The sequence below is a fragment of the Amblyomma maculatum genome, chromosome 1 (genome assembly GCF_055883805.1).
Source record: "Amblyomma maculatum isolate TAMU_Amacu chromosome 1, ASM5588380v1, whole genome shotgun sequence".
Lineage (NCBI taxonomy): Eukaryota > Metazoa > Arthropoda > Arachnida > Ixodida > Ixodidae > Amblyomma > Amblyomma maculatum.
The window spans coordinates 155609844-155634538 of record NC_139344.1 but is presented as its reverse complement, the minus strand read 5'-3'; the positions used below and the strand labels follow the sequence as shown (position 1 = coordinate 155634538).

At 42.6% G+C, this 24695-nt stretch overlaps 1 protein-coding gene across 1 annotated transcript; it reads right to left on the bottom strand.

Moving 5' to 3' along the window:
* Positions 1-222: 222 nt before the first annotated feature.
* Positions 223-3748, bottom strand: Prosbeta6 (proteasome beta6 subunit). The gene is made up of 6 exons (XM_084589416.1): positions 3500-3748; positions 3316-3423; positions 3154-3235; positions 2957-3086; positions 2325-2431; positions 223-2247 (listed from the first exon to the last, which is right to left on the bottom strand). The coding sequence occupies exons 1-6, from the start codon at positions 3583-3585 to the stop codon at positions 2062-2064; spliced, it is 699 nt and encodes a 232-aa protein (XP_084445542.1). The 5' UTR covers positions 3586-3748; the 3' UTR covers positions 223-2061.
* Positions 3749-24695: the final 20947 nt, after the last annotated feature.

Here is a 24695-nt window from a genome sequence, read left to right as displayed (position 1 = left end):
GTAATAGCACTATCTAACAAGGCTAATGCCATGCCATTATTAACCTTGGGGAAAGTTCCCATATGCAGCTCTCACCGATATGCACAAACAAAAGTATTTTTCATAGAGCAAAGAAAAAACAATTTTAAAAGCTGTATGCACATCTCAAGAAATGCAGAAAAGTTGTGTTGGGGAAGTCCCAAGCATTGTGCAAAGACAGCGAAATGCATTATTCCACAGCCGTTGTACTGATTTCATTTTTATTCATTTCTGTTCACATCACTATAAGCATTTTTCTACAGACAGCTTCAGAGGACTGCTTCTGTATGTACCATATTATTCAGATACCTATACTGTTGTAGTTTGACCTAGCCTACGATCTCTCTGCTTGTTCAGCTGTTTCATTAAGCACATGAAAGTTTTCATCTTGCTGAATCCCAAACATTTTTAGTCACGAATGCCAAATTCATAACCTACTTTGCTTGTTTGCTCATTCATACTGCATAGAAACACATTCCAAAAGGAACTGTACTGTATCTTTTGCTTGGACAAAGTTTAGTGTCCAAATTGCAAGCAATAAAAGAAGACTTTAAAAACCTAGTAATATCTTCAGGACTAGAGGGATTATCTTGCACGGAATAACTTCCAAACATTTTGTTTTAAGGGAGCTCCAGATGGTGCTATTTATCCAAAACATGCAGTTTAATGTTGCACTGCTTCATCAGCTCTGGGACTTGTTTGATAATTATTGAAATGACTAACGCCAAAAAAGTTGTTCTGGAAGCATTTGATATCAGTTCTATACCGACCATCATGCTGTTAACTGACACGACCACCTGCAGGGTGGCACTTTTATATGGTAGCTGCCCTCAACAAATCCAAAATTGTCGCCACTGGCTTTACGCTGATAGAGGAGAAAAATGCTTCCACGAGAAGACTCAAAGATGTCTGATTATTGGTCTTTAGATGGCGACAGTATCCAGTACGACCACTTTTAATGATGGCAGCATTCTCCCAGCAAACATTTTTATCTTTTGTAGGTTTACTGGAATACTACATGGCACAATGGTTCCCAAGACAAACCAATAGTTTTGCTTTATGAAAAGGGCTAAGCAGCTGACCACAAGAGGCCCAAAAGTCAAAGGAGCAAATAAGCTAGAGAAATATCTGGAAATGAGCACCTAGCCAGCGACTATTGAAATCGTAAATTAATAGTAACCTTGTAATGAAATGCTTTTTTTCCCCCTTAGAGCCTATTGCCTCAGAACAAACTTCTGCAACAAATAACCCGTTTTCTCAAGAACCACAAGTGCAAAAAGATGTTAGCCTGTATCTAAAAAAAGAAAAGGGAGGGAGGAAGTCCGAGCAACTGGAATTATGAAAAATGAAGCACATTCTGTTGAAGAGGGTATTAATTGCCCATGTTGCATCAAAAGGTCAAGTAAAATAACTTTTACTAAGCAATAATTCCAATTCAGTAAAAAGAGCAGAGACAGCCATTGCAATGATACCACCGAGACTGCTTTACATCTTCAAATTTTCAGAATAGCTGTCACAAATATTTGCTAAATTCCTGCTATGCCCTGAAGAAAGCAATAACCAAAACCTATCATTTCTGCAGGCCCTCAAACAGCAGCTAATTTTTCGGTAATTAGATTCACAAGTGATAAAACCTGAGCTCTGAAATTTTGAAATATTTCATACCTAATTTCAAGCCTTCTGCTCATTAGAACAGACAGAGGGAAGTCGTAGCTTGTTGTAACCCTTAACTTTCCCAGATCTTTCGTCCACATTGCAAACGGCTTGCCTACAACCCCCCTCCCCCCCCCCATGCCATGAGCAACTTTATAAAAAGGCATGTTTTTAATAGTGTGCAATGGACGTAGTAGCTTTATGCTTGCATATGTCTTGTAACTAGCAGCATTTTTTCAAACATTTTTGATCTGGCTAAGCAGGAAATGGATGCAGTTCACACAGCACTGCAGCCAATATCCTTTTACAACACAACGACAACATAATACTGCAACAAAGGCATTTATATGGCTGTCTTGAGCAGAAATATGACCCAAATCGCAGAAGGCCTCAGTCTCTGCGGAGTGCAAGCATCTCTTCTTTGATGCCATTCTTGTCAATGATATTAATGACAACGGAGTCTCCAGTGTAGATGTCCCTCTCAGCAGAAGAAATGAAGACATCCTTGATAATGTTAACCGCTCGCTCCCGAGTTGGCGGCACCAGCTCTACGTTTTCCATGTTCTTGAAACCAATCTGTGAAACAACACACACCACCATTTAATATCACAGCCATGCAACAAACAGTAATAAGGGAAAGGCAAGTTACTTGCCTGGTTGTCCAAAAGTGGCTGAAGCAAAGCACTGGAAGAACCTCCTGCCCTGTACTGCACTCTTTCACAGTGGCCAACAGGATCATAACAGTAGATGCACCCTTTGCCTGGGCCAATAAGCATTGTATTGAGGGTTTCGTATAGCACTTGAACCATTATGTTCAACCCAATAAGTTCACTAAAAAATAACAAGCAGCACTGAAAGACATCTCTGTTCAAGCCTGTCAGCATGTGTACACAATTTCTTCACAAAATACAACATGAAGTAGGTAATTACAAAAAAGTGGTCTGTCTTGTGCAGTAAAGAACTCTGCAGGAAAAAATTTCGGGAGGACGCATTCCCACTTCAAGATGCTACACACTCAAGTCTCATGAGAGAACTGGTGAAACTGTTAAGCCAATTTCTCACCTCAATTTCTGCGCTTTCGCTAAAGCAATGAGTCCGCATTAAAGTTGGCATAAGAGAAAGCTTTCCGAGCTCCAGGTCCGAGCTCCACATGTAATGTGTAGCGCCAAATTAACCCTGTACACACTTGCTGCGTCCAATGAATTTATAGCATGCAAAGATAACAGCAGCCCCCCCTATGTACTACTTAGAACGCACGCGCACGCACACAGACAGAATGACTTACCGTCTTCGTCGAGGCCTGCCAAAATGTTCGAGATGTAGTACGGGAAGAACCGTTTGTTATACAGCATGGTTACAACGAGTTGAGCAACTGCAGGTGTACTCATCAGCCTGTGATGTTCATGCAGATACATCTGTGGAAAGTAAACAAAGCTACAGGCGTGTTGCGACGAATTCGTGGGTATGTATAATGCAGCTTACCTTCATTCGCGCCTCCAGGAAGCGTGTGAATGTAAGAATATCACACCAGCAGCCCGTGGAACCAAGTACACATTGGTTGGACCTGCGCTCAATGTAGACATCGTTCAGAAGCAACCGCTACAGAAAACTTGTTTGAACCATGCTTGACAGAGAACTGCTTACAGTTTGAAGAGCTTCGACTGCTCCCTCGTATATATACTATATCCTGTGCTCAACCGACTATCAGACGCGATGACTGCAAAATCTTCCCCAGCAATGGCCACAATACTCCTGTGAAAAAAAAAAATCGTAAAATCCAATGACAGAATCAAAAAATCACCAGAAACGGTAATCTTGCAATACGCACCCTCCGTTTTCGGAGTAAGGACTGAAGTACGCTTGCTTAGGACCGCCATGGTGGGAAAGCGCAGGCTGCTGAGCTAACACGTCCATTTTAAAAGAAAGAAAACTGCAACTGATGTTACCCTAAATCTCCAGGAAAGTCTCCCACAACAAGGGTCCACGGAATGCCGGAGACGACGACAGAGACAGCGCAAGAGCAGCAAGAGTGAGTTGACTCTTTCGCTATCTTTCGCATCTAGAAAGCCTTGACTGGAAAGACGCATAAACGTAGTATTTAGGTATTTATGCCATTTATGCTGCCAAAAAATATATATATATATATCTCACGCAAATATTTCCTGCAAACTAACTGCTATTTTTTTATTGCAGGATTTTATAAATGTCAGAAATTATTATGGAGGTATAAATGGTATAAATGCCGCTATAATGTTTGATGATGCTGATAGAAACGTTGACGGTGGTATTGGTGGTATGCCGGAGCGGGATTTCAATGTGACAAAAGGAAACGAAAGGAAATCAGGCGAGTGGAAGGTTATACGCTGGTTGTGCTGTGGCCGCGGAATCACGCGAAATGAAAAAGGACTGACAAACAAATTACCAAACACAAAAGAGTGTGCAGGTCAGGATCAGGAACTGATGGAACGTGACATCAGGGTTCATATGAATCCGTTTGCGTCGTTATCGAATGTTTTGCTATCTCCTTGAACTTGAGCCTCTCAGACACACGAGCTGTAGCAGCATGCTGCAGCCTTTTTTCCCGTGGTCGATATCACATCCGAGTTTCTCCGAGACTCAGACACGCGCACCGCGGACTGCGGCTCCACGGCGTAGCGGCGCGAGGCGCTGAGCTAGAGCAAATCGGTAAACGGGAGAAAGCAGAAACATGAAAGCGGAATCATGCTAATCATGCTCTCCTCGTGCGGACTGAAACACACATTTTGCGTGGACGACGTGGCTTTGTGAATCAACAGGGGTAGCGACGGAGAACTGCTCGAGAATGCACTACAAAAACAACAGATGGAGTCCGGAGCCCAAATGCGTTTTTCAAAGGAGATCAGATTCCTTCAAAGCCTGTCTAGGAAGTGGTACGCTAACGGCGAGACCTCACCGGCAACATAAGGTCCAAACGATCGAGTTCCTGGGCATTCATCTGCAGGAAAAGCGAGGCTTCTTCAGAATATATACGGTCAATGCTACCATAGGCTCATCAAGCAAATCGCCAATCATAGAGAGGGGTGTGGGAAGAAATGTTAAATGTCAGCTAGTACAGGCGTTTGTGATCAGAAAAATAGGTTGTGATGCCTTATGTGACAATGGATGCAACGGAGAAAGACAAGGTTATAGATAACAAGGTGAAGGCAGGTGATGGTGATGACGGCTGTCCCCTTTTTAACGGATCACCTCTGCCTGTCGGCGTGGCGGAGCCAAGAAAAAAAATAACAATACAAAAAAAAAAAAAAAATAACACACACACACAGGCATATAAGGTGGCCCCAGGGTTGCCTAACAATTAATGTCTACCAAATGGCTGATGGGATTCGGGACGTATAACACCACAGAACAATGGGAGGCGCATTTGATGATGCAACTCGATAGGCTTTTGGAAACGAGCGGGAAGGGATATACTTGAAAGGATCAGCATAATTTCTTCTACATTAGGCAGTTCTTTTATGTGGTCCCTTCTAGATTTGTCTGCTTGCGCTTCTCTCGTCGTTGCAGCCACGTGCAAAGCTAAGTTGTACACATATTCTATCAAATATCGTCACATATATTCCGCTTGATGTACGATAGTTATTCGGACCACTACCTGCTTCAGGAAAGCATGGAATCAAGCTGTATCAAATATCGTCACATATATTCCGCTTGATGTACGATAGTTATTCGGACCACTACCTGCTTCAGGAAAGCATGGAATCAAGCTGTGCCGCTTGCTTTGTTCAGAGGCCTGGCACCAAGTTGAGTACTTCAAGGACTGCCTGAAAATTGCCTGTTTTTGGGAGGCCCCGCCAGTTGGAGAGGACAGAAAGCTGCAAGAAGCCCTGCGGACAGTCACGCAACTCACTGACTTCATGTGGAAGAACCGGATAGCCTCAATTTCATAACAATGTGCCCATCCACCTGCGACGCAGACGCTCTATGTCCTCGGTGACATGCAAATACCTGCCCAAACAAGCAAAGTCCTTGAGCTAAGACCAAAGTTCTGCTTAGAACCACACCTAGACAAGGTTCAGCTACTCTCCTTTGTGAGGAGCAGCACTTGGAAAGCAGAGGAAGAAGAAAGAGGCAGGTGCGTAAGTGAAAAAATTGGCATTTTAAGAAGAACATAGAAAAAAAGAGCCTTTCCCCACCTGGACAAGACAGTCAATTCCTTGCAAGAAGCGGGTCTGAGCCTTCTTTTGTCTGACAAAGAAGAAAGGTTTGTCGTCATGCCATTATAGCTATACTTTGGACAAAAGGTGAACGAAGCCATTACAAAAAACTTTTGCAAACTGGGAAAGAAGGTCAAGCCCCAAACAGTGAAGAATGAAGCACAAAAACTGTGTGAAGCTAACAACCTGACCAAACTAGGATTGGCTGTGAAGAAGAGTGAGGGCACATGCCTGAATGCCTTCTTTGCTGCAAAAACGCACAAGGATAACTGGCCTTTCAGAGCAATCGTCTCGAAAAAGGATCGTGGCAGCAACACTTAGGGCGGGACTTGCAAGAATCACTCTCCTTGTTCACTGTGGAAGACCCTTTCCTGGTAAAGAAGCCAGAATTGTGTCCGCATTCCTTCTGAACAGCTGTCCTGAAGTAGTGAGTGTCTTTTCAGTAGACATCAAAGATTTCTACTGCATGCTGCTACACTCCGCCTTGTTTTAGACGGTAAGAGAAGGCATTAATTCTTTCTATGGGAGCAATGCATTTCCAAAACAAATGCAGGATAAATGCGGATAAATTCCTGGAGTTGCTAGCCTTTTATTTGCACTCTACTTTTGGAAAGTTTATGGATGATTTGTACATCCATCGGCAAGGACTGTGCATTGGTTCCTGCAGTGCACCGACTCTCAGTTATCTTCTGCTAGCCTGCCGAGATCGTCAACTAAAAGAAGCTTTATGTGACCTCCAAATAATGACCTTCTGGTTTGTTGAAGATTTTCTAATGCGCAAGCTGTCTGATCAAGGCCAGCGTGACAGCGTCACTGATGACATCTTTAAGATTTTCTCTGAAGTTCTGGTGGATTTTGAGCTGACCAAAGAAATGTCAGTGGGTGGACTGCTTCAGTTCCTTGATCTATGGCTGCTCATCGGAGAGACCCATTTGTGCTGGTGTTATGCCCCACAATCGAAAAAAGACCTCTTACCATATTCGTCAGCACACACAAAGCTAGAGAAGAGAGCTATGGCTACAGGCGCAATCAAGAATGCTCTAATTAGATCGTGTTTTCACCGTCAGCAAGAAAGCGTCGAGGCCCAACTAACACGTTTACGTAAAGCTGGTTTTCCTGATGACCTCATTTGCAGCCTTAGCTTCAAAATATTGAAAGAATATTGCCAATCGAACTCTAAGAGAACCCAGAAGGAAGAACAAAAGTTGGCTATTATGCCATACATGCACGGTATCAGCCACATATTAAAATGGTTGGGTGGACTGTCGTAAACCTAGTATGCAACGCGCCAAACAAGTTACCTAGGCTGTACAAAATGGTCAACAAAGACACCTCGGAAACAAACTGCTGCAAGACGAAGCATAGAGAAAAATTCACATCCTGTGACAGTGACATAGTCTATGAGATCCCTCTATCTTGCAGTGCATCTTGTGTTGGACAGTCATGTCGCTGCATCAACATTCGATTAATGGAACAAGCCGGCAATGTCGACACAGGATACGATAGCAAGCTAGCCGGACACGTGTCGAAATGCAAATGCATTCCAGAATTTGGACAATGCAAGATTCTGAAGAATAATGATCGGCAGTTCATGCGCTAGACATATGAAGTATATGTCATACATAAGAACAGATCAACATGCGTAAGCATGCTATACTGATACTGACGAAAAAAGAAATTGACTACCTGGATAAGCAGCGATGAACGGAGTGACAAAATGACGTTTTCATTGCCCTCTTGCTTTTATTTGTTTTTAGTCCATCTTTCAAGTACTTATTGCCTGCAAGCAATAATATTTATTCAGTTGCTAGTAAATGCTGTGTCTGTCTTCTTGTCTGTGTTTCGTTACGCTGCGTGCTGTTTTGCAAAAAAAACATGTACCAACTGGCCCATCTACTTTCCATTATCAGCATTGAGGTTAAGGCTCCAACTGGGGAGATGAAAGTTCAGGTGAGGTGGGAGATGTACAAGTGTTTGTATATAAAGCCTTTGCCCAAGAATATGCATGTGGTACATCATGAGGGCTGCAGCAAGGCAAGAAAGAGCCGGAGCTTTGTGTGCTAAGTATTGTCACCTCTAGAGCAGTCAGAACCCACTTCTCATAAAGGGCAGAGGAGGCAGCTATAGTGCTAGCTAAATCCAATACTAATGCTGACCTGATGTTTACAAATTCAAAAACGGCCATTCAAAATTTGGCAAGGGGTAGAAAATCTGTCACAGCGGCTAAAGTGGTGAATCGGGTCATGAGATAAGGGCCTAGGAACGTAGTTGTCTGGGTACCGACACTCTCTAGGCACCCTGGGAACAATGCAGCTCACATGAATGCTCAAGGTTTTGTCAGCTGAGCCGGTGATGCAGCTGTTCTGGGCAGGTCCATGAGAGATGGAGAGATGGGACATTACGAAACATTATAAAATGGAACTGAGGATTTATCTTCTGCAAGAAAAGCAGTTGGTCAAGGCACAAGAACGTGTATTGTAGACTAGACCTTTCTTCAATCCATACGTATTGAGTAAAACACATCCGGAGGAAATTCAGCTAGAGTGCAGATGATGCCAGGAGCTGGCAACCTATGGGCATGTAGCATAGCGCTGCCACTGGCGGATATTATGCGTGATCCTTCTCTTGAGCAACAAGAGGCCATGTTGGCCAGCTCAGATCTGATCATCCAGCCCAGTGCTGTGGAGTGGGCCAAGGTCATTGTCAGCCACGGGGCTATGGCCATCTAACACGGAATCGCCTGCGTTTTCTTTCTGACAGAATGTCTTTCCATCCATCCATGCATTCATCCGAGGTAACCCCTCGAATTAAGTTACATGTCAGAGTTTTGAGAGCGCTTGTCCTATTTGCTATGTGCTTGTGACTTTGGCACAAACATGCAAGGTTCCAAATACTACACTTATTCCCGGTCCCATTTGCAGGCAGTCTTGAGGAGGTTTCTTTTGAAATTAATTTATGTGCCAATACTGAATACCCTTCATAGTTATTTCTTCCAAAATTAATAATGCAACTAGTTATTGGACATGACAAGTTTTTTTATTAAAAATGGGCCTTTACAGATATCCGCACTATATATGCAGCAAATAAAAACTAGTGGCAGCTTCAAAGACATCTGAAATTTCTTGCAAAGTTATCTACAAGATATTCTGTCAACATCTTATAAATTATAGTAACCATCTCAGATGTCTGTAAAAGGTCTACAAAACTGCTTGTTTACCTTTGGGATGTGCCTTATAGCCAGTCCAGTAGATTGATTAGTGTTCAGTGGAAAAAGTGATTGTGACTTATACATCTTCTAGATCTCAGAATATTCCATGTCTTGTCAAGACATCTTGTAAACATTTAGGAGTTGTCTCAGGAGCCAAGTGTGACATCTATAGGATGGCTTGTTCCTCTTGGTAAGATGACTTAAAGCCATCTAATAGATGGGTGGGTGTTAAGTGGATTTGTCACTTAGGTATTTCAACTGTGGTGCACGTGTAGATGCAGACAACTTTTGGAACCATACAACAAGCTACTGTTCCTTCCTGTATGCTAACGACCCTCCAGGAAGATACCAAAAGCTCCTAGCTGATTTATTGATTTATTTACAGGAAGGGAAAGGTGCGGTAACTGTCTCACTTGTTTTCTGTGGATACCGCAACCGCGCCGTAAGGGAAGGGAGGAAGGTGGGAGTGAAAGTGGAAAGAGAGAAATAGGAGCCGTAGCGGATATGCCAGCAAACCTCACCGGAGAGAGACGAGGAGGGTTTCAGCGAGGAATCATGGACCGAATCAAAAGGAAGTGCACCATCCAACGCGCTTTTCAAACCCGGCTATGCTGTGAGGTAAGTAAGCTACTAAAATCGAATGCAGGAACTATTTTAGGCTCACGCAAGATGAAAACCTGCAATGACAGTTTGCGCGTGTTAAATGAGAAGATGCAGGTTTTTAAAGCTGACGTTTGTGCAGATGTTGCAGCTGTACAACAGTATGAGGAAACTGCAACACGGACAATTACTTCTGCCACCACATCGAGGCCCTTCAGGCACCTGCTCCTGCTACCCACAGCTGTTGTTTTATGAAGGCAGCAATTGAGCTCACTGCAACAGCTGCACCATCTAGAAAAGCAGCTTTACCGGAGATTTTCGCCGAATCACCTTTCAACTCTACCGCCCATTCTGTTATTGAGCTTAAAGAGACGCAATTCAAAACTTCCACTGCGGTCACACCGATGCCCGGCTTCCCTTTTTTCTGGTCAGCTTCAAGAGAGTTATCGGAGGAAACTCAACACTCTAAGACATTGCGGCCGAGTCATTGATAAGAGTGATAGCTTTAAGTGGGCCCGAAGCAATTCGAGGAGCAGCTACCGTACTGTGGGACACCCCTTTAGAATAAATGTGTTGCAATCGGGGACCAATCAATACAAGGCTCTGCCAGAATAAGAAAGCATCGGGCCAGTTATTACACGCGTTAAAAGGTGGGCAGAGGCTTCTGTGCAGTTTACAAGATTGTTTTCGGACAGCCAACAAAAGACTGCGAACGAGCGCAACACGTTGATCCTGTGCCTGACGACATACCCATGGAGTGATCATCCAAACAAATCAACTTTACCATCCTGGGAAGGTGTGACACTTGCAAATGAGCTTATGGGGTGTAGCAAGGATTACCTTACTCAAGACCCCCAAGAAGCTGTCAACAGAGAACAATGGAAGTGCTTTTAGTAGCTTTGAGCAAGGCAGGAAAAACAGCAAACAGCAGAGATACTCAGCCTCTCTTAAAGAGCTCTGCAGTGCAGCTTCTGAAACGAATATGTGAGAGCAAGATGTCGCAACTTTAATTCTAGCAGACATGCTGACCTCTGTAGACTCTATGAAAGAGGCTGAGGTGCAAAACGAAGAGCATGTCTCCAGTGTTATTATACAAACACAAGAACATAGTCGTGCAATGCAGCAAGCACTTGTGCTGTGTGCAAAGTTGGTGAAGAAAGAGAATGAATCATCGAATATCCTGGAAAAGGGGCAGCCACTGTTTCACAAGCACGTTAAGAAAGGCCCGTGTGCAGAAAAAGAACGCAGTGGAAGCCCAGAGTGTTGTGTTGTTGTGTTGTGCCAGAGTGTGTGAGTTAATTGTGTTAAAGTGTTGACATCAAGGCTGTGCATCTAGACCTGCGAGCTGTAGCTATGAACTTCCAGTGTCGAGCTCACAAGTTTATGCAGGTGAACAAGATCAATGCAGACTACGCTTACAGTGAACTGGGATGAAGACGGAGCAAGACTTTTTTTGCAGAGATGGGATTTTTCGTTCGCAAGCTGAACATGAAAATTCGTGCCAGGGTGCAGGGCTCCAACATCAGATAGTATCCAAGTTCTGCATCCTGTCTCTTGTACCGCCAGCTTTTCTTCCTTGGTGCCATCGAGCTCTACACGGGGGTTACCAAGAAGAGTGAGAGTGAACTGGAGCCTTGCGAAATGAGCCTAAAGCCAGAGGTCCAGCAGGGACTGGAACAAACCATCTGTGCTCTGGGCATTGAAACTGTTACCCTTCAAGAAAACGCAGAGCAACTGAGCGAACCCTTTGCTCTCAAAGTACCATGTCACCTGGGAGCAAAGCAAGTGGTGTCAGAGTCGATACCGGGAGGAGTGGTGTCTTTGTCTTCATCCATCAGAACTGGAACCCTTTTATATCGTACAATTGACGAGGACCCCATGGCTACGATGACACTCAAGCAATTCAGCAATGGCCTTGAACAGTTACGACCACCAGGTGGACCACAATGCAAAATTGAAGCAGATGCTAGATGAACATTATCAACTTCCAGCCTACAACTCTTACATCAGCATCTTGGACGCCATCCAATCAGTCGTAGGCCGTCATCATAAGGGGTGCCACAGGCTGTGGGAAAACTACCCAGGTGCCACAGTACATTCTGGACTCCTACATAAACCAAGAGATTGATGCTGATCGAGTGCTACGTAGTGGTCACTCAGCACCGACGAAGCAGCGCAGTCTGTTGCTGGGCGTATAGCAGAAGAATGACAGTGCACGATTCGAATCTGTGCTGCAACGGTCCAAAAGGTCCATCTTGTTCTGCACAATTGTTGTCCTGCTGCGAAAGTTGGAAGCCGGTCTCCATGGAGTATCTCATGTAATCATTGAGATTCATGAGCGAAATGTCAGTGCCGACTTCATCATGGTGGTCATCAGAGACCATTGATGTGACACTGTTCTAGCTTTGAGCCACGTCTCACCCGAGGTCGCAGAGTTTGTTGCAGATTCGCGTAGGCATCTCCTAGCGGGACGAGGAAGAGAAGGTTTGGAAATGGGGGCGTGCGAAGGAGACGGTGAGCCATATTATTGGTATATTGACAGCCGGGGAACAGCCGGGGATCAAACGCAGTCAGGGGTGGTCTGGTGCTGGTGTCTACCCTCCTATATTTATGGTGCTGAAACCCCATTTCCAAACCTCGTCTTCCTCTTCCGCATTCTGCTTGCATATGCGTGCGCAAATCCACAACTGTCAAAGCACTGCACAAATCTCGTTCAGCGCAGAAAGCAGGCAGGAAATGACAATAAAGTCTAGAATTAATATTCTACTTTTGCTTTTGCCTAGTGGCCCGCATATTTACCTTCAACATTTTTACAATTGTTATGAGTTCATGGCTTTCTTCTCCTAGAATAGCTCATAGTATAATACCATTCATGTACTACTACATGAGCTGTGTTCTAAACGGAAAAAGTAAACTTTCACATCTGGCCCCATAGGGACAACACACATATTAGTATATTAGTCTAAAACAAAAATTCATACGTAAAAATAATATATGCTGAAAAAAAGTTGTGTTCTTAAATAAATATTGAAAGAAAGTCCACCAAATTTTTAAAAAGCAAAAACTAAAAAGTGCAGAAGCCATGTATAACTGGACAGAAGTCCTGTGGTAATGTGTTGTGCATGGTTGGCTCAATAATGACTGTAGGTGGCAGTTGTTGAATTATCTCGACAGAATTAGTGCTTAATGGCTGCGTTAATTTGTGTTCTGTAAAACTAATGCTGATGTATTACTGCCGCATAAATCCCATCGATCACATTTTGTTATTTTTAATTTGGTGCAGTTAAAATAAAACATGGGATATATTCCAAGAGTATAATTAGGTAAGAAAAGGGAGGGCACTGCTCATTAAGACCAGAGAAAGGTGCAATATTTCAAGTAAACGAACACATTCGGCAAGTAAGAATTAAAATGCAAAAAAACTTTGCATACATTAAGACCAGAGAAAGGTGCAATATTTCAAGTAAACGAACACATTCGGCAAGTAAGAATTAAAATGCAAAAAAACTTTGCATACATGAATCCACCCACAAGCTAACATGTGTTCATTCCCTCAGCAAGAGGGAAAACGTCATGCAAGCATAAATAAGTCCTACTGCATTTGCCGGAGAGCGCAAACTGTTGCTTTATCCATGGGGGAACTTTGTTAGTGTTATTAGATTTATTATTCACTAAAATTTTACAGTTGGGGATTTCCACAATTTAGGGATTTTTCAGTGGTCATTCCAGAAGAGATTGAGTCGACCTAGGCTGGCAACGCTGAACGCCTGCTAGAAGCATGCCTACAAGGCCGCGTCCAGTGTCCGGCAGTACTGCTATACTGTGTACTATTCTATAGTCAGCTACAGGTCAAGCAAATACCCCTCAAAGGAGGCCCCCCAGCCAATGGTGTCAGTTCTCTATGCCGGCTCCCATTCAAAGGGAGGGACACTAGCTTCTCTCTCAATGCATAAATGTAAATTGGCTTATATGAAAGGCCAGTGATGTCACATTTCTTGGTGAACACTTAAACCGCACCTAAGGAAGGGAAGATGATGGAAGTCTCCTTAGGATGAGCGGTTTCTTCCTTTCCTTTCTTCAGGCCACTGAACACACAAAAGCACTTTATCAGCTACTGGCATGAGAGGAGAAAACCCTTTTGTGCCTCAGTTGCACTGAGCTTCATCTCTATCAATGCAATTACCTCAAGGGCATAATGCTGCTGAAATTTGCAGCCAGGGTGGCCATGTTTGAAAGCTTAGCCACGTGTTCTCCGCACTCCCTCTATTGGATTACGTACCACTTCTGTGCACATGTAAAGGGAAACTGAAGCGGTTTTAGAATTCAACTAAAGTAAAGGAGTTGAATATGTGTGAGGGCTGAGGTTAGATCATACCAAGCTGGTTTGTGCTGGCATTTAAACTGACATAATCGCCGAATAAAACTATTTCGGCATTCAGGCATCTCCGCAGTACACACTGACGAGTAGGGATACCAATGATGACATCATCTGCAGAGGTGAGGCATTTCCAATGCAAAAACGTTTGCTCTGAGGAAGAAGGCTAACGCCAACGAAGGTAATTGTTGTGAGGCGTTATTCGGTGGCATCTGGCGACTCGCAGAAACGATTGGGTGGAAGCTGGTGAAATTTGAAACATCACCCACAATGACGTCATTGTCTAGTTTCATTACACTACTGCAATTCTTTGAGGAGAAGCGCGAGGGCTGTCGCGATTTTAATAGTAGATTGTTATAATTTTAAATGGTAGCGCAAAACTACTTGGCCAGCTTAATCTAAAAGTTTAATATATTCTAAAGCGTGTATCTCGAGAAATGATCAAAAGCATTTCAGCTCTCCTCTCATGCCAGTTTTGTCGCTTGATGGCCTTCATCTCTTGGATACCTGCATGCTCTGAACAACTTTTGTTGCTACAGGCCCAAGCTACGCAGCACAGTCTCCCACACACTGCTCACCTGTGATTATTTGACAGAAAGGGTCCTTACTACATGTCCACATGACCTAGTGCCCAGGTGAAAACGTCCAAATGAAAGACAATGGTCCCAATTGAAATGGTTTATTGGCCCATTCCCTGCAGCATTTAACCTCTAAGAGCACCAACAAAACAAAGCACTACAATATTTATACACATAGCTTATCTACACTTGATCACTCAAGGATCGAGCTCGATCATTATGGGTTCCATATTTCTTATAGTGGAAATTCTAAGTAATATTTTGTTTTTTTAGGTGAAATTTTTTAATAATTTGGATGAAACTCAAGTCTGCAGCAATTCTGCCATACACAATTCCTTCATGATTTTGTTCCCACATTAGCATGAGCTATAAAGTGTATTTGCTTTTAAATTGTTGCATAAATAAATTGGAACTATAAGTTTTAATTCAAGCGTCGAGAGCAAAGTGCAGCAAGTTTGAAAATGCCACAGTCCACGGATGATTAACTTCGCAATAATGCCGTCATGCCCCATTTTGAAGACCATGTTGAGAACTAGAGTGATCAAGAAGTGAAAGGATAAGCTGAAAAGTTTGTCATAACTCCAAATCATTCTTTTCCACCTAGCGGCCTTCATGCAAAACATTCAAAACAGTGTCAGGACAGTAGTGTGTGATAAGTATCCATCCCAATGAACACAATGGCATCTTTTAGACAACTACAAGTAACCTTGGAAAGATGTGCAACCTGTCTTCAAGACATACAAATTGAATCTTCAGGCAGTTTGTAAATGTTTGAAAAATGTCTTGACAAGATAGCTCGGAAAACTTTCAAGGTGCCTTTCAGGCATTCTGTAAATTTCCTCTAGCTTGCCTAATACTCCATCTATTTCAAGTACAAGATGTTTTTTTAGGTTGCTTCGTAGGCAGCCCAAAGGTAACTTCTAGACACCCAAAAAATTCATGACATACTTGCATGTTGCAAAACATAGATACCTCAGACAAACTCTATATGTCTACAAGTTTTTCCACTGAGTATCAAGCTGTTTACTAGATGACTACAGAGTGCCCTGGCAGCTGGGCACGTTTTTACTGTTCTAAGTTTCTTTAGGACCTACTAGATATACTGCTTAAGAAATGCAACACAGCCATCCATGCAAGCACACGAAATAAAGAGCATAAACATTGTACTCACCTTACTCTGCCAGAGCACCCTCACTGAAATTTATGTACTCCACAACCTCGGCAATATTTACAGTGAGAACTGCTAATCGACAAAGTTATGTAAGGCATTTGTGGCTGCTAATTTTTTCTTGGTGCATTGGGATTAGTCTAGTTTAAACGTTTTGTTCTTTTATTTCAAAATATTGATTCCTACCAAAGCACAAAAATAAACTGAAAAGTGAAAGCTATATTTTAGCCATGAAGTCCAGTCTACACCAAAAGTTTTTGTAAACGTCCTTGGGAAAGATACATCATTTCTGAACAAACATCTCACGTGCTCGTTTAGTGCACCTTTAAATATTTCAGATCTTTTTCTTTAGAATTTCCTCTCAGGCATACCATGCACAGTAAGCAGCCAGGTAGGACTTAAAGGGGCCCTGCAACGTTCTCCGCTATGCTTTAGAAGAATTCTTTGTCACGCAGATACCAAATCAAAAAGAATTACAGGAATCGATACACTAGGATAAGTTAAGGAATAAAATTTTGAAAATACAAACAAAAAATTGCCCTCAACTCGATTTTCCCCGGTCTCACTTTTTAATTTCACTCGCCCGATGATGACACATGCAGGACCAATCGAAACAGTCTACATGAGCGCGTCACTACAGCGTTGCCGAAGATGGCTTCTCATGGTTTCCTGGTCACTGCAAAACGTTTTTGCTAAAGTTGATGACCTCTCTTCCATGATTTCTTGCAGAAATAGAATGAGGAACAGAGACTGGGAGCAGGCAGGGGAAGGAGAAATTCCTGTATCATCATGCGCCCCCATTTTGCTTTTCTTGTGAGCCCGCTCCTTTCTGTGTATCCAAAGGCATCCTACAGTAGCGGGAAGCGACTGGTGAGGTAGTTCAATTCTTTCCTGGCCAACTTTGGCTGCATAGCCACAGGTAGCTGTCCATGTGTACAGGTCGTGATAGTCTTCAATGCATAGTAACCAGTGCCGCCTTTGTTGGTGCTTTTTGTGTCACTTACTTTGCAGTGCCTTTGTGTAAAGCAAACATATTGGATTCATTGACTTAATATAAAATATGTGACACAAATGAGATGTGGTCTAACAGCGCAATTAACATGGACAGGCAGGGCAGAAGTGAGAAAACACGGCGCACTTCTACCCTGCCTGTCTGTATTATGTGCGCTGATAGACCATGTCTCATCATCATCATCAGCATGACTATACCCACTGCAGGGCGAAGGCCTCTCCCGTATTTCTTCAATTAACCGGTTCTGTGCTAGCTGCATTCACTTGACCCCTGCGAACTCCTTAACCTCATCCGCCCACCTAACTTTCTGCCGCCCCCTGCTACGCTTTCCTTCCCTTGGAATCCAGTTTGTTACCCTAAGTGACCATCGGTTATCCTCTCTTCGCACTATGTGTCCCGCCCATTTCTTCTTTATTTCCGCTAGAATGTCATTAACTTGAGTTATTTCTCTGACCCAATCTGGCCAGATTTCTGTCCTCCAAAATAGGCGACATAACATATTTTTCTTACCAAACACAATTTGCAGTGCATTCGCTATTTATTCAAACGTCAAACGCTTGTCAGTTGACGTCATATCCGCTGCAAAGAACCACCATGTACCAATCAATATCATGTGTTTGGTTCTCAAGCAAATAAGCAAATTGAAATATTAAGTACCGAAATATGCGTGCTACGACCGATGGTAATACCGCTGCTATAACTCGATTTTTGCAACAATTAAGCAAAACAATGCACTGAAATTATGTTGCAGGACCCAATTAAGGTGACAGCTCCAAATGAATTTCTTGGACTGACAGTCATACATATGTATGGCTATCAGAAGACTAAGCAATTCATTGCATGTTTTTGTCGTTTAGAGTTTGTCTGAGATATCTACGAGAATCTTTCGAAGCATCTTGTAGCTCAAAAAGTGGGAGCATTAGCTGAACTGCAACGGTTCGTAGCCTACTCAAAGATAACTTCCCGGCACCTACAGAAGTTCTTTACATGTTGCACATTGCAAAACATCTTGTAGATATCTGAAATTCTATATATCTATAAAGTTTTCTACTGAACACCAAGCCATTTGCTAAATGTCTTTGCAAAACATCTGGTATAACTCGGGGGGCATTTCCAGATGCCCTTCAATTGTTATGTAAATGTCCTCTCGCTCGTCTAATGCTCTGCCTATCTGGGCTACAAGATGTTTTTGGAGGACACTTCTTAACGAACTAAAAGTAACTGAAACAAGCCACAAGATGTCTTGTAAATGTTTAGCTACCGAGATGTCAACAAGAGGGATTATTTATGGTGACCACTACTCAGTGGGCAGGGACATTTCTTTGTCACATTTATGGCAGAGGCGTTTGAAAGAGAATGCCCAGGGCATAAATTCTGGCTATGTAGTTACACATGCATGTGCATGTTGGTCACACCTGAAGAGTTTTGTTGTAGCAATGTTTCTGATAACATTTTTTGTTTAGCACTAATATTGCAATCAATATGCATATGCAGCCACATGTCATTGCAAAAAATTTGTGAGGAAGCCCTCTACATATATGAGGCAGGCTATACTAAAGGTAGTTCAACTCGGCATGTAAACATCTTATGTAGTTAAAGACCTAATCATCCTTCCTCAGACAGCTTCCATATGCATTGGATAGGATGTCTTCTAGAAAAGTATCAAGAAGCGTCAAATCTCTTCCGCAGCCCAAAATATTTTTGATCAGTGTAGACGCTTCAAGACATCTACAAGGTATTCTGTGCTTAGTGGGTATTACTCATACTTTGTGAAATAGTACCTCCGATTCTGACTCCTTGCAATGCCACCACGTGAAAGTAAGAAAATGAAAATCATGTTGCGAATCGGAAATGTCTATACCCACAAGGCTGCATGGGGGGCTATGAGTTTGGGATTGTGGTTACCCAGTCCGATCTGGCAGAAGTGGCTGGCTGGCTGCGATCCGCTGACCGTTGACAAAGCACTGAGCATTATTCAATCCACACTACTAGAACCCAGTAATAGAAGCACAGCACCAAGTGAATGTGCTGCATGCATGGCTGTGCAAACCTTTATCGGACGGTTTCTGTTGTGCAGTGTTGCCAAACGCGCAACTTTTTCTGAAGTTGCGGATAAACTGCCATGCTTCCCAGAAAAATGCTGCAGGAGGATTTGTTTCTGAGCTAGTTAGTGGAACATGATTGTAAGAAGACTCAAGTCACTGACATTATAGTGGAAATCAAGAAGAAATGGGCATGGGCAGGACATTTGGTGCGAAAAGAGGATAATTGATGGTCACTTAGGGTAACAAACTGGATTCCAAGGGAAGGAAAGCGTAGCAGGGGGCGGCAGAAAGTTAGGTGGGCAGATGAGGTTAAGAGGTTCGCAAGGGTTAAGTGGATGCAGCTAGCACAGGACTGGGTTAATAGGAGGAATATGAAAGAGGCCTTTGCCCTGCTGTGAGTATCATGCGTTTCTTTCTGTGTGCCATTTTGCGTTGGCTGTGGTTTCTTACAATCAGAAAAATGCACCTGATCTGAACACTAGACATACTGAGGTAAACACGGGTAAGCAAATCTTACAAGAGTATATCTATACAGAACTGCAGAAAGAATGCACGTCTGTAATATAGCCTTAATGGGATATCCATCGGATAATTTGTCAGGACATAAACAAAAAAAAACTTGCCACACACATCCTGTCCATATACAGGCGCTAGGATATGTTGCTATAATTTGGATACACCTAAAAATTGGCATCGCTGGGAATATATTTAAATTTGCATTTACAACACTCGCATTACCGTCATGCTCCTGGCTGGATTGGCGGCATAGTACATAGCACTGATATGCATCCACAAAGAAGCTTGATATTGCTTCTGGGAGTAAAACAGATCTCTGAGATTACCGTGGCCATCGGCCACCACCAGATGCCTTTGGGCCAGGGTCATGCTACTAGGGTAGCTATTCTAATACTAACTATATGCACATCACTTTGCCTCGTTGGCATTCCATGTTTGATTGTGTGAATATGCTTCCAAAAAGGAATGATTTTTAAGTAATAGGCTTGGTACCCAATAAATGTGTGCTGGACCTAGAAGCATTCATAATTCAGCACGGACCGACTATTCTTGCTGTTCCCACAATCTCTGTATTAATTCCCTCTGAAAAAAAAAAACCATGCTGCGACATTTATTAGCAGCTGTTGTATCTTGTTAGTGTGTAAACAAGTAGTAAAAGAGCTCCCAACATGCATGTTGGCAACGAAAATTGCCACCGTGAAAATGCCGGAACGCATCCAGAGGCTGCTCGTGACAACAGTCATCAGTAGTGTAACATACTACAGTTCATAAATCTTGCAATCTTCCATTGTAAGTTTAGATAAACAGGAAATTCAGAATTTAGTGTTTAGGAGGCTCGAATAGTTCTTAATTACAAACCCAAAAGCAAATACTATTCGAAGTCTTGAATATCTGCATACCTACAAATTTTACTTGCTATCAATTTGTAAGCGCAATGTAAATGCTGACATCCGCAGCTGAGAGACGCGACAGTAAGCGAAAGATATGCAAACTATGTTTATACAAACTTGACAAAAGTCAAGCGGGCTTTCTTTTCAGAGAAAACGTGTAAAAGCATTGAGGATGAGGAAGAGAGTAAAAGAATAGCCATGCATTTTTTTCAAAACTTGCTCTTTCTCTTGATTAATCAACTCGACCCACATTGTCGAGTTCATGCATACAGAGCAACAGTTCTCTTAAATCAGGTCCAGTACCAGGTTTCTGTAGCAGTCTTTGTGTGACTAGGCACACCACAGTAACACAGTTGCCTTAACAAGATGGCAGTCTTGCTTATGGTGAGGAATGTTGCCCTTATCTGCAGCTGTTTTAAGTATAAGCATTGTGCAGATGACTTGCAAACCTTACAAGAGTATGCTTTTTTAGCATTATCAATTTTAGTGAACAGCTACTGTACAGATGACACACCACAGAAATAGTGAAATGCAGGTGAGATTCCAGGACTGCTAGAGGCCTTATATGTTGCCAACAAAATAGGAAGCAGCTGTGTGAGAAAGGGCTATGAGGAATGAGTTGGCCGTTGGTGCAAAAATCGTTGAAAGTCATTTTTATTTAAGAGTAGGTTTCAAAAACTACTTTTCCTCCTAGAATCGGGGCAGTCCAACTGGAGAGGTAAGGCAAAGTACAAGCTCCAAGAAAATGACGTTCAGTCTGAACATCTTGCAAGCAGAAGCAACGAGCCAGCACAACCAACGCGCCCTGGCTTCCCCACCATCGACAAAAGTGGCCAAAAGATCTGCCAACCACACATGTGAAACTGGTTTGCCACTGGGTTCAGCCACATCAATACTGGAGGCCTTTTCAAGTCGCTCGCTCAAAGGTTCTTTCCAAACTTGGCAAGAATAACATCAGTGAATGCGTCTAATTCTACTGTCTCCGTGAAGAAATAAATATCTCAACTTTATATTTGTTAACCACAACCATGTTTCCTCATCTTGGGTGAGTGTCGAGTATTGTCACAAGTGATCTGAGAAAATGTTGCTCCAAAGTTTCAAAAAGACTGGGAAGCAAAAGTGTAAGTAGTAGTTGACCATCTAAGACTACAGTTTTCTCCAGCAGAGGGCACATACACAACCCCCTCAGTGGTTATACTGCAGATGAAATTCTTGCCACAACACTACACAAACTGGAGTTACTCAAGAGAATAAACAGCAGAACATGCCATCACAATGAAATCAGGAACAGTGACTCTAAGTGCAGCAGAGACAAGGTACTCTTAGGTGGAATCAGTTGAGCAATGCAATTTTCGGTCTCCATGTTGTAGCTGGCTCTTGTAAGGCTTCTTTGTTAAGTTGCTGCTGGCACACTAACCGGCTGATACTAGTCTTTTTTTTCTCGCATGTATGGCAGCATAGTTGCTCACGCAACTATAGAATGGCAAAAAGAGGGACAAGGTAGTTCAGATAACATGAAATAATGATTATTAGTGCTGCTATAGAGAGCTAAGATCACTGATGTGTGCCTTGAACAGGAAAACACTTCTGGGATCACAGCTGTGTACTGTTAGCATGGCCTCAGATGTATTGAATCCTGCATTGTTACATGAATGAAAAGCAAGCTTAAACGAGAGGGATTTACCAGGAAGCTATGCTACAAAAGAAAAGAAAATATGCTTCACATGTTCGTGTACCGGCATGTCCTACAACCAGCTGCACTACCAAGTCCAAGTTGGTTCTATACATTCTATATAAGGACTAGATGAAGGCAAGCAAATTACTATACTACTGCTAGGCATCATCCCTAACACTGATTAAAATTGCTAACCAATGGTGGCCAGTCATTTAGTAACCTAGTGCGAGTTGAAGGAACATTCATAATGAGATCAGGATTGATGTTTCTGCGTCAGCTGATGACAGAAGGCTACTAACTAGGCAGCAATATATAGGCTTCCATGCAAAAGATAAACCTGCCTATTTTTATGTAGTTTTTGGTCAACTGCAAAAGAGTTCTGAAAAGCCTGTTATGCCTGCTGAAGCATCTTATACTTAGCCGTAGATGATAAAATAACCTGTCACTAAATGTAATGGCATCACATACCAATGATGCTACAAATCAGAAGTGATGTAAGTTGGCTTAAAAGGAAGATACCTTTTACATACGTAGGATGCAGATGTATTTTCACTGAATATATTAGAACTTTTGTGCTTCCTTCTTTAGCAGATCAATTTTCCGAGTGAAATACACATACTCCGAGAGAAAGAAGTTGCCAGTTGCACTAAACTAAAACTGCACTGTGTTATAAAATGCACCTACCTCTCCAAAAAGCCAGCATGTGTGTGGCAATGTATGATAACCTGCAATGCTTAATTTAAATGGTCTTGTCAATGATACCCATAACTATAAGCAGGCCAGACAGCTTAATATGATTCAGTAGAGCAGGAACTTTATACAAAAGTAGTCACTTGAATGTGTACAGCCATGACTGATGCCTCAGACATAAAACTATGCATACTTCATGGAAAGTGGAAAGATAAGGTTCTCTTGCACAGACCCACACACCAGCACTACCCAAAAAGAGCTCTGGACAGATGGAATTAGTGCACTGCGCACATCTTGGCATAAAAATGTGCCAGGCGCTGGCCCCACCCCAAGCAAACAACCTTTGTAAATGGTGAATGTTTGTCACATAACATGGCAGGCAGAATGTTGAGTCAATACTCTTCAGGGCATTAAAAAAAGTAACAGAGCCAAAAACAGCAGTGCTTACAATGACTAGAAAACAACAAATAATAAGCTGTCATGGCACACAGAAGTTAAAATCTGTAAGCAAATTAACAGCCATACACCTAAAAAAAAACAAGGAAAGGAAATTAACATTGTGCACAAGGCCAGACCATGTTTTCGCAGAAAGTCATTACCTAACTCCAAGACTACAGTAACAAACAAGAACCTTTGACTGCATAATAAATAGATACACAAAGAGAGATAACAGCACACTGAAATACATTTAGGGCAGGCACATTGTAATATGAATCAAAATGTTAATAAATATGAAATCAAATGCAGCTTCCATAGCTGCACTTTACAAACAATCTGGCAACACCATCAAGTGCAAAGGTACCACCTAAATAAGCTGAAAATACACCCTCTTCATGTGCTGCAGTACCAAGCACATCAAACTGGAATTCACAGTGGACACACACACACAAGAAATGTAAGATCGCTGCTGTTATCAAAGCAGACCCAGAGCTGTGCAATAAATAATGCTTAGATGCATTTAATGCAACAAGAAAAAAAAAAAAGAAAGAGGCACATCTTCCAAGAGGAGCTGTGCACTTATCACACTGCTGGGGCAAGCAGCAATTCTGTAGCAGTTGTGAGGGGTGAAGTGTGTAGGCAAAAACGAGCAGTCCTTCCATGGAAAGAAGTGAGGTGCCAGTAACTGCTAGGGAGTTAGTGCGTCAACTCTAGTTATGTGCACTATAGTAAACCTTCAGATCCCCTGCAGGCCCCCCGAGATCCAGAAACAACAGAAGTGATATACAACAAGGCTTGTTCTTGCCAAACTGCAATCATGCCTGCTTAATATTTCACCCTGACCAAGAGCTTCCTTCATGCGCAGGACAGGAAAGGCTTATGGCGCATGGCTGGCAGAGGGCCATACATGACAATACAACACTTCCTCTGGAGGCAGAGCACTGGTGCAAAAAGGTCAACATTAATCCCTCGCGAAGGTGGCTGCTGCCTTAACCCAAACTGTACACTGCAAGAGCACAATGAAAGCACAAGGTGTCCTCAACTGACATGATCAGAAGTTGCTGCTGTGCCACACTCCCCAAATGCACTGGCGAGGGGAAAGAAACGGAAGTATGGGGCAGCACACTAAAATAACAAAAGTAAGCCCACATGCAAAAGCCTGAGCTTTCAGCTTCAGCTTGGAATAGCCTCTTCTGCAGCAAATTGGGAAAGAAAAGTAGAAAATGGTACACTGCATGTTCAGAATATAAAGTGAGAATACATTTTTGTTGCTCTTGCATACGAGTAGTTCTCATACATACTCAATAAAGCTAATAAATACACTCACTAAACTGATGAGAATTTAAAACCTCACATATACTGCTATGAAATGCTGGAATTGAAAATGAAGGCCCACATCAGTATATGCTCAGCACTGCTGCTTGTAAGTAATTATTTTGATGCTGCTTACCATGATCAGTAAAGCAGCTTATAGGGAGCACACCTGAATGCATTGTAGAGCTACTGCTGACGAGTGTGGCCTCACTTGTGACTAGGCTAGCCGCAACTACATTATCAAACCTTAAATGTTCAAATAGCACTAACAGTGCCGAAGACCAAAGCTGCGATGTTGCCATCATAAATATTGTCTTTCAGA

Excerpts from the sequence above, each read along its gene's own strand:
- Prosbeta6 (XM_084589416.1), bottom strand. The coding sequence starts at position 3,585 with ATGGACGTGTTAGCTCAGCAGCCTGCGCTTTCCCACCATGGCGGTCCT. Across the intron at positions 3,424-3,499 it reads CCTTACTCCGAAAACGGAGG|GAGTATTGTGGCCATTGCTG; the intron begins GTGCGTATTGCA and ends TTTTTTTCACAG. Across the intron at positions 2,432-2,956 it reads GGCAGGCCTCGACGAAGACG|GCAAAGGGTGCATCTACTGT; the intron begins GTAAGTCATTCT and ends TTATTGGCCCAG.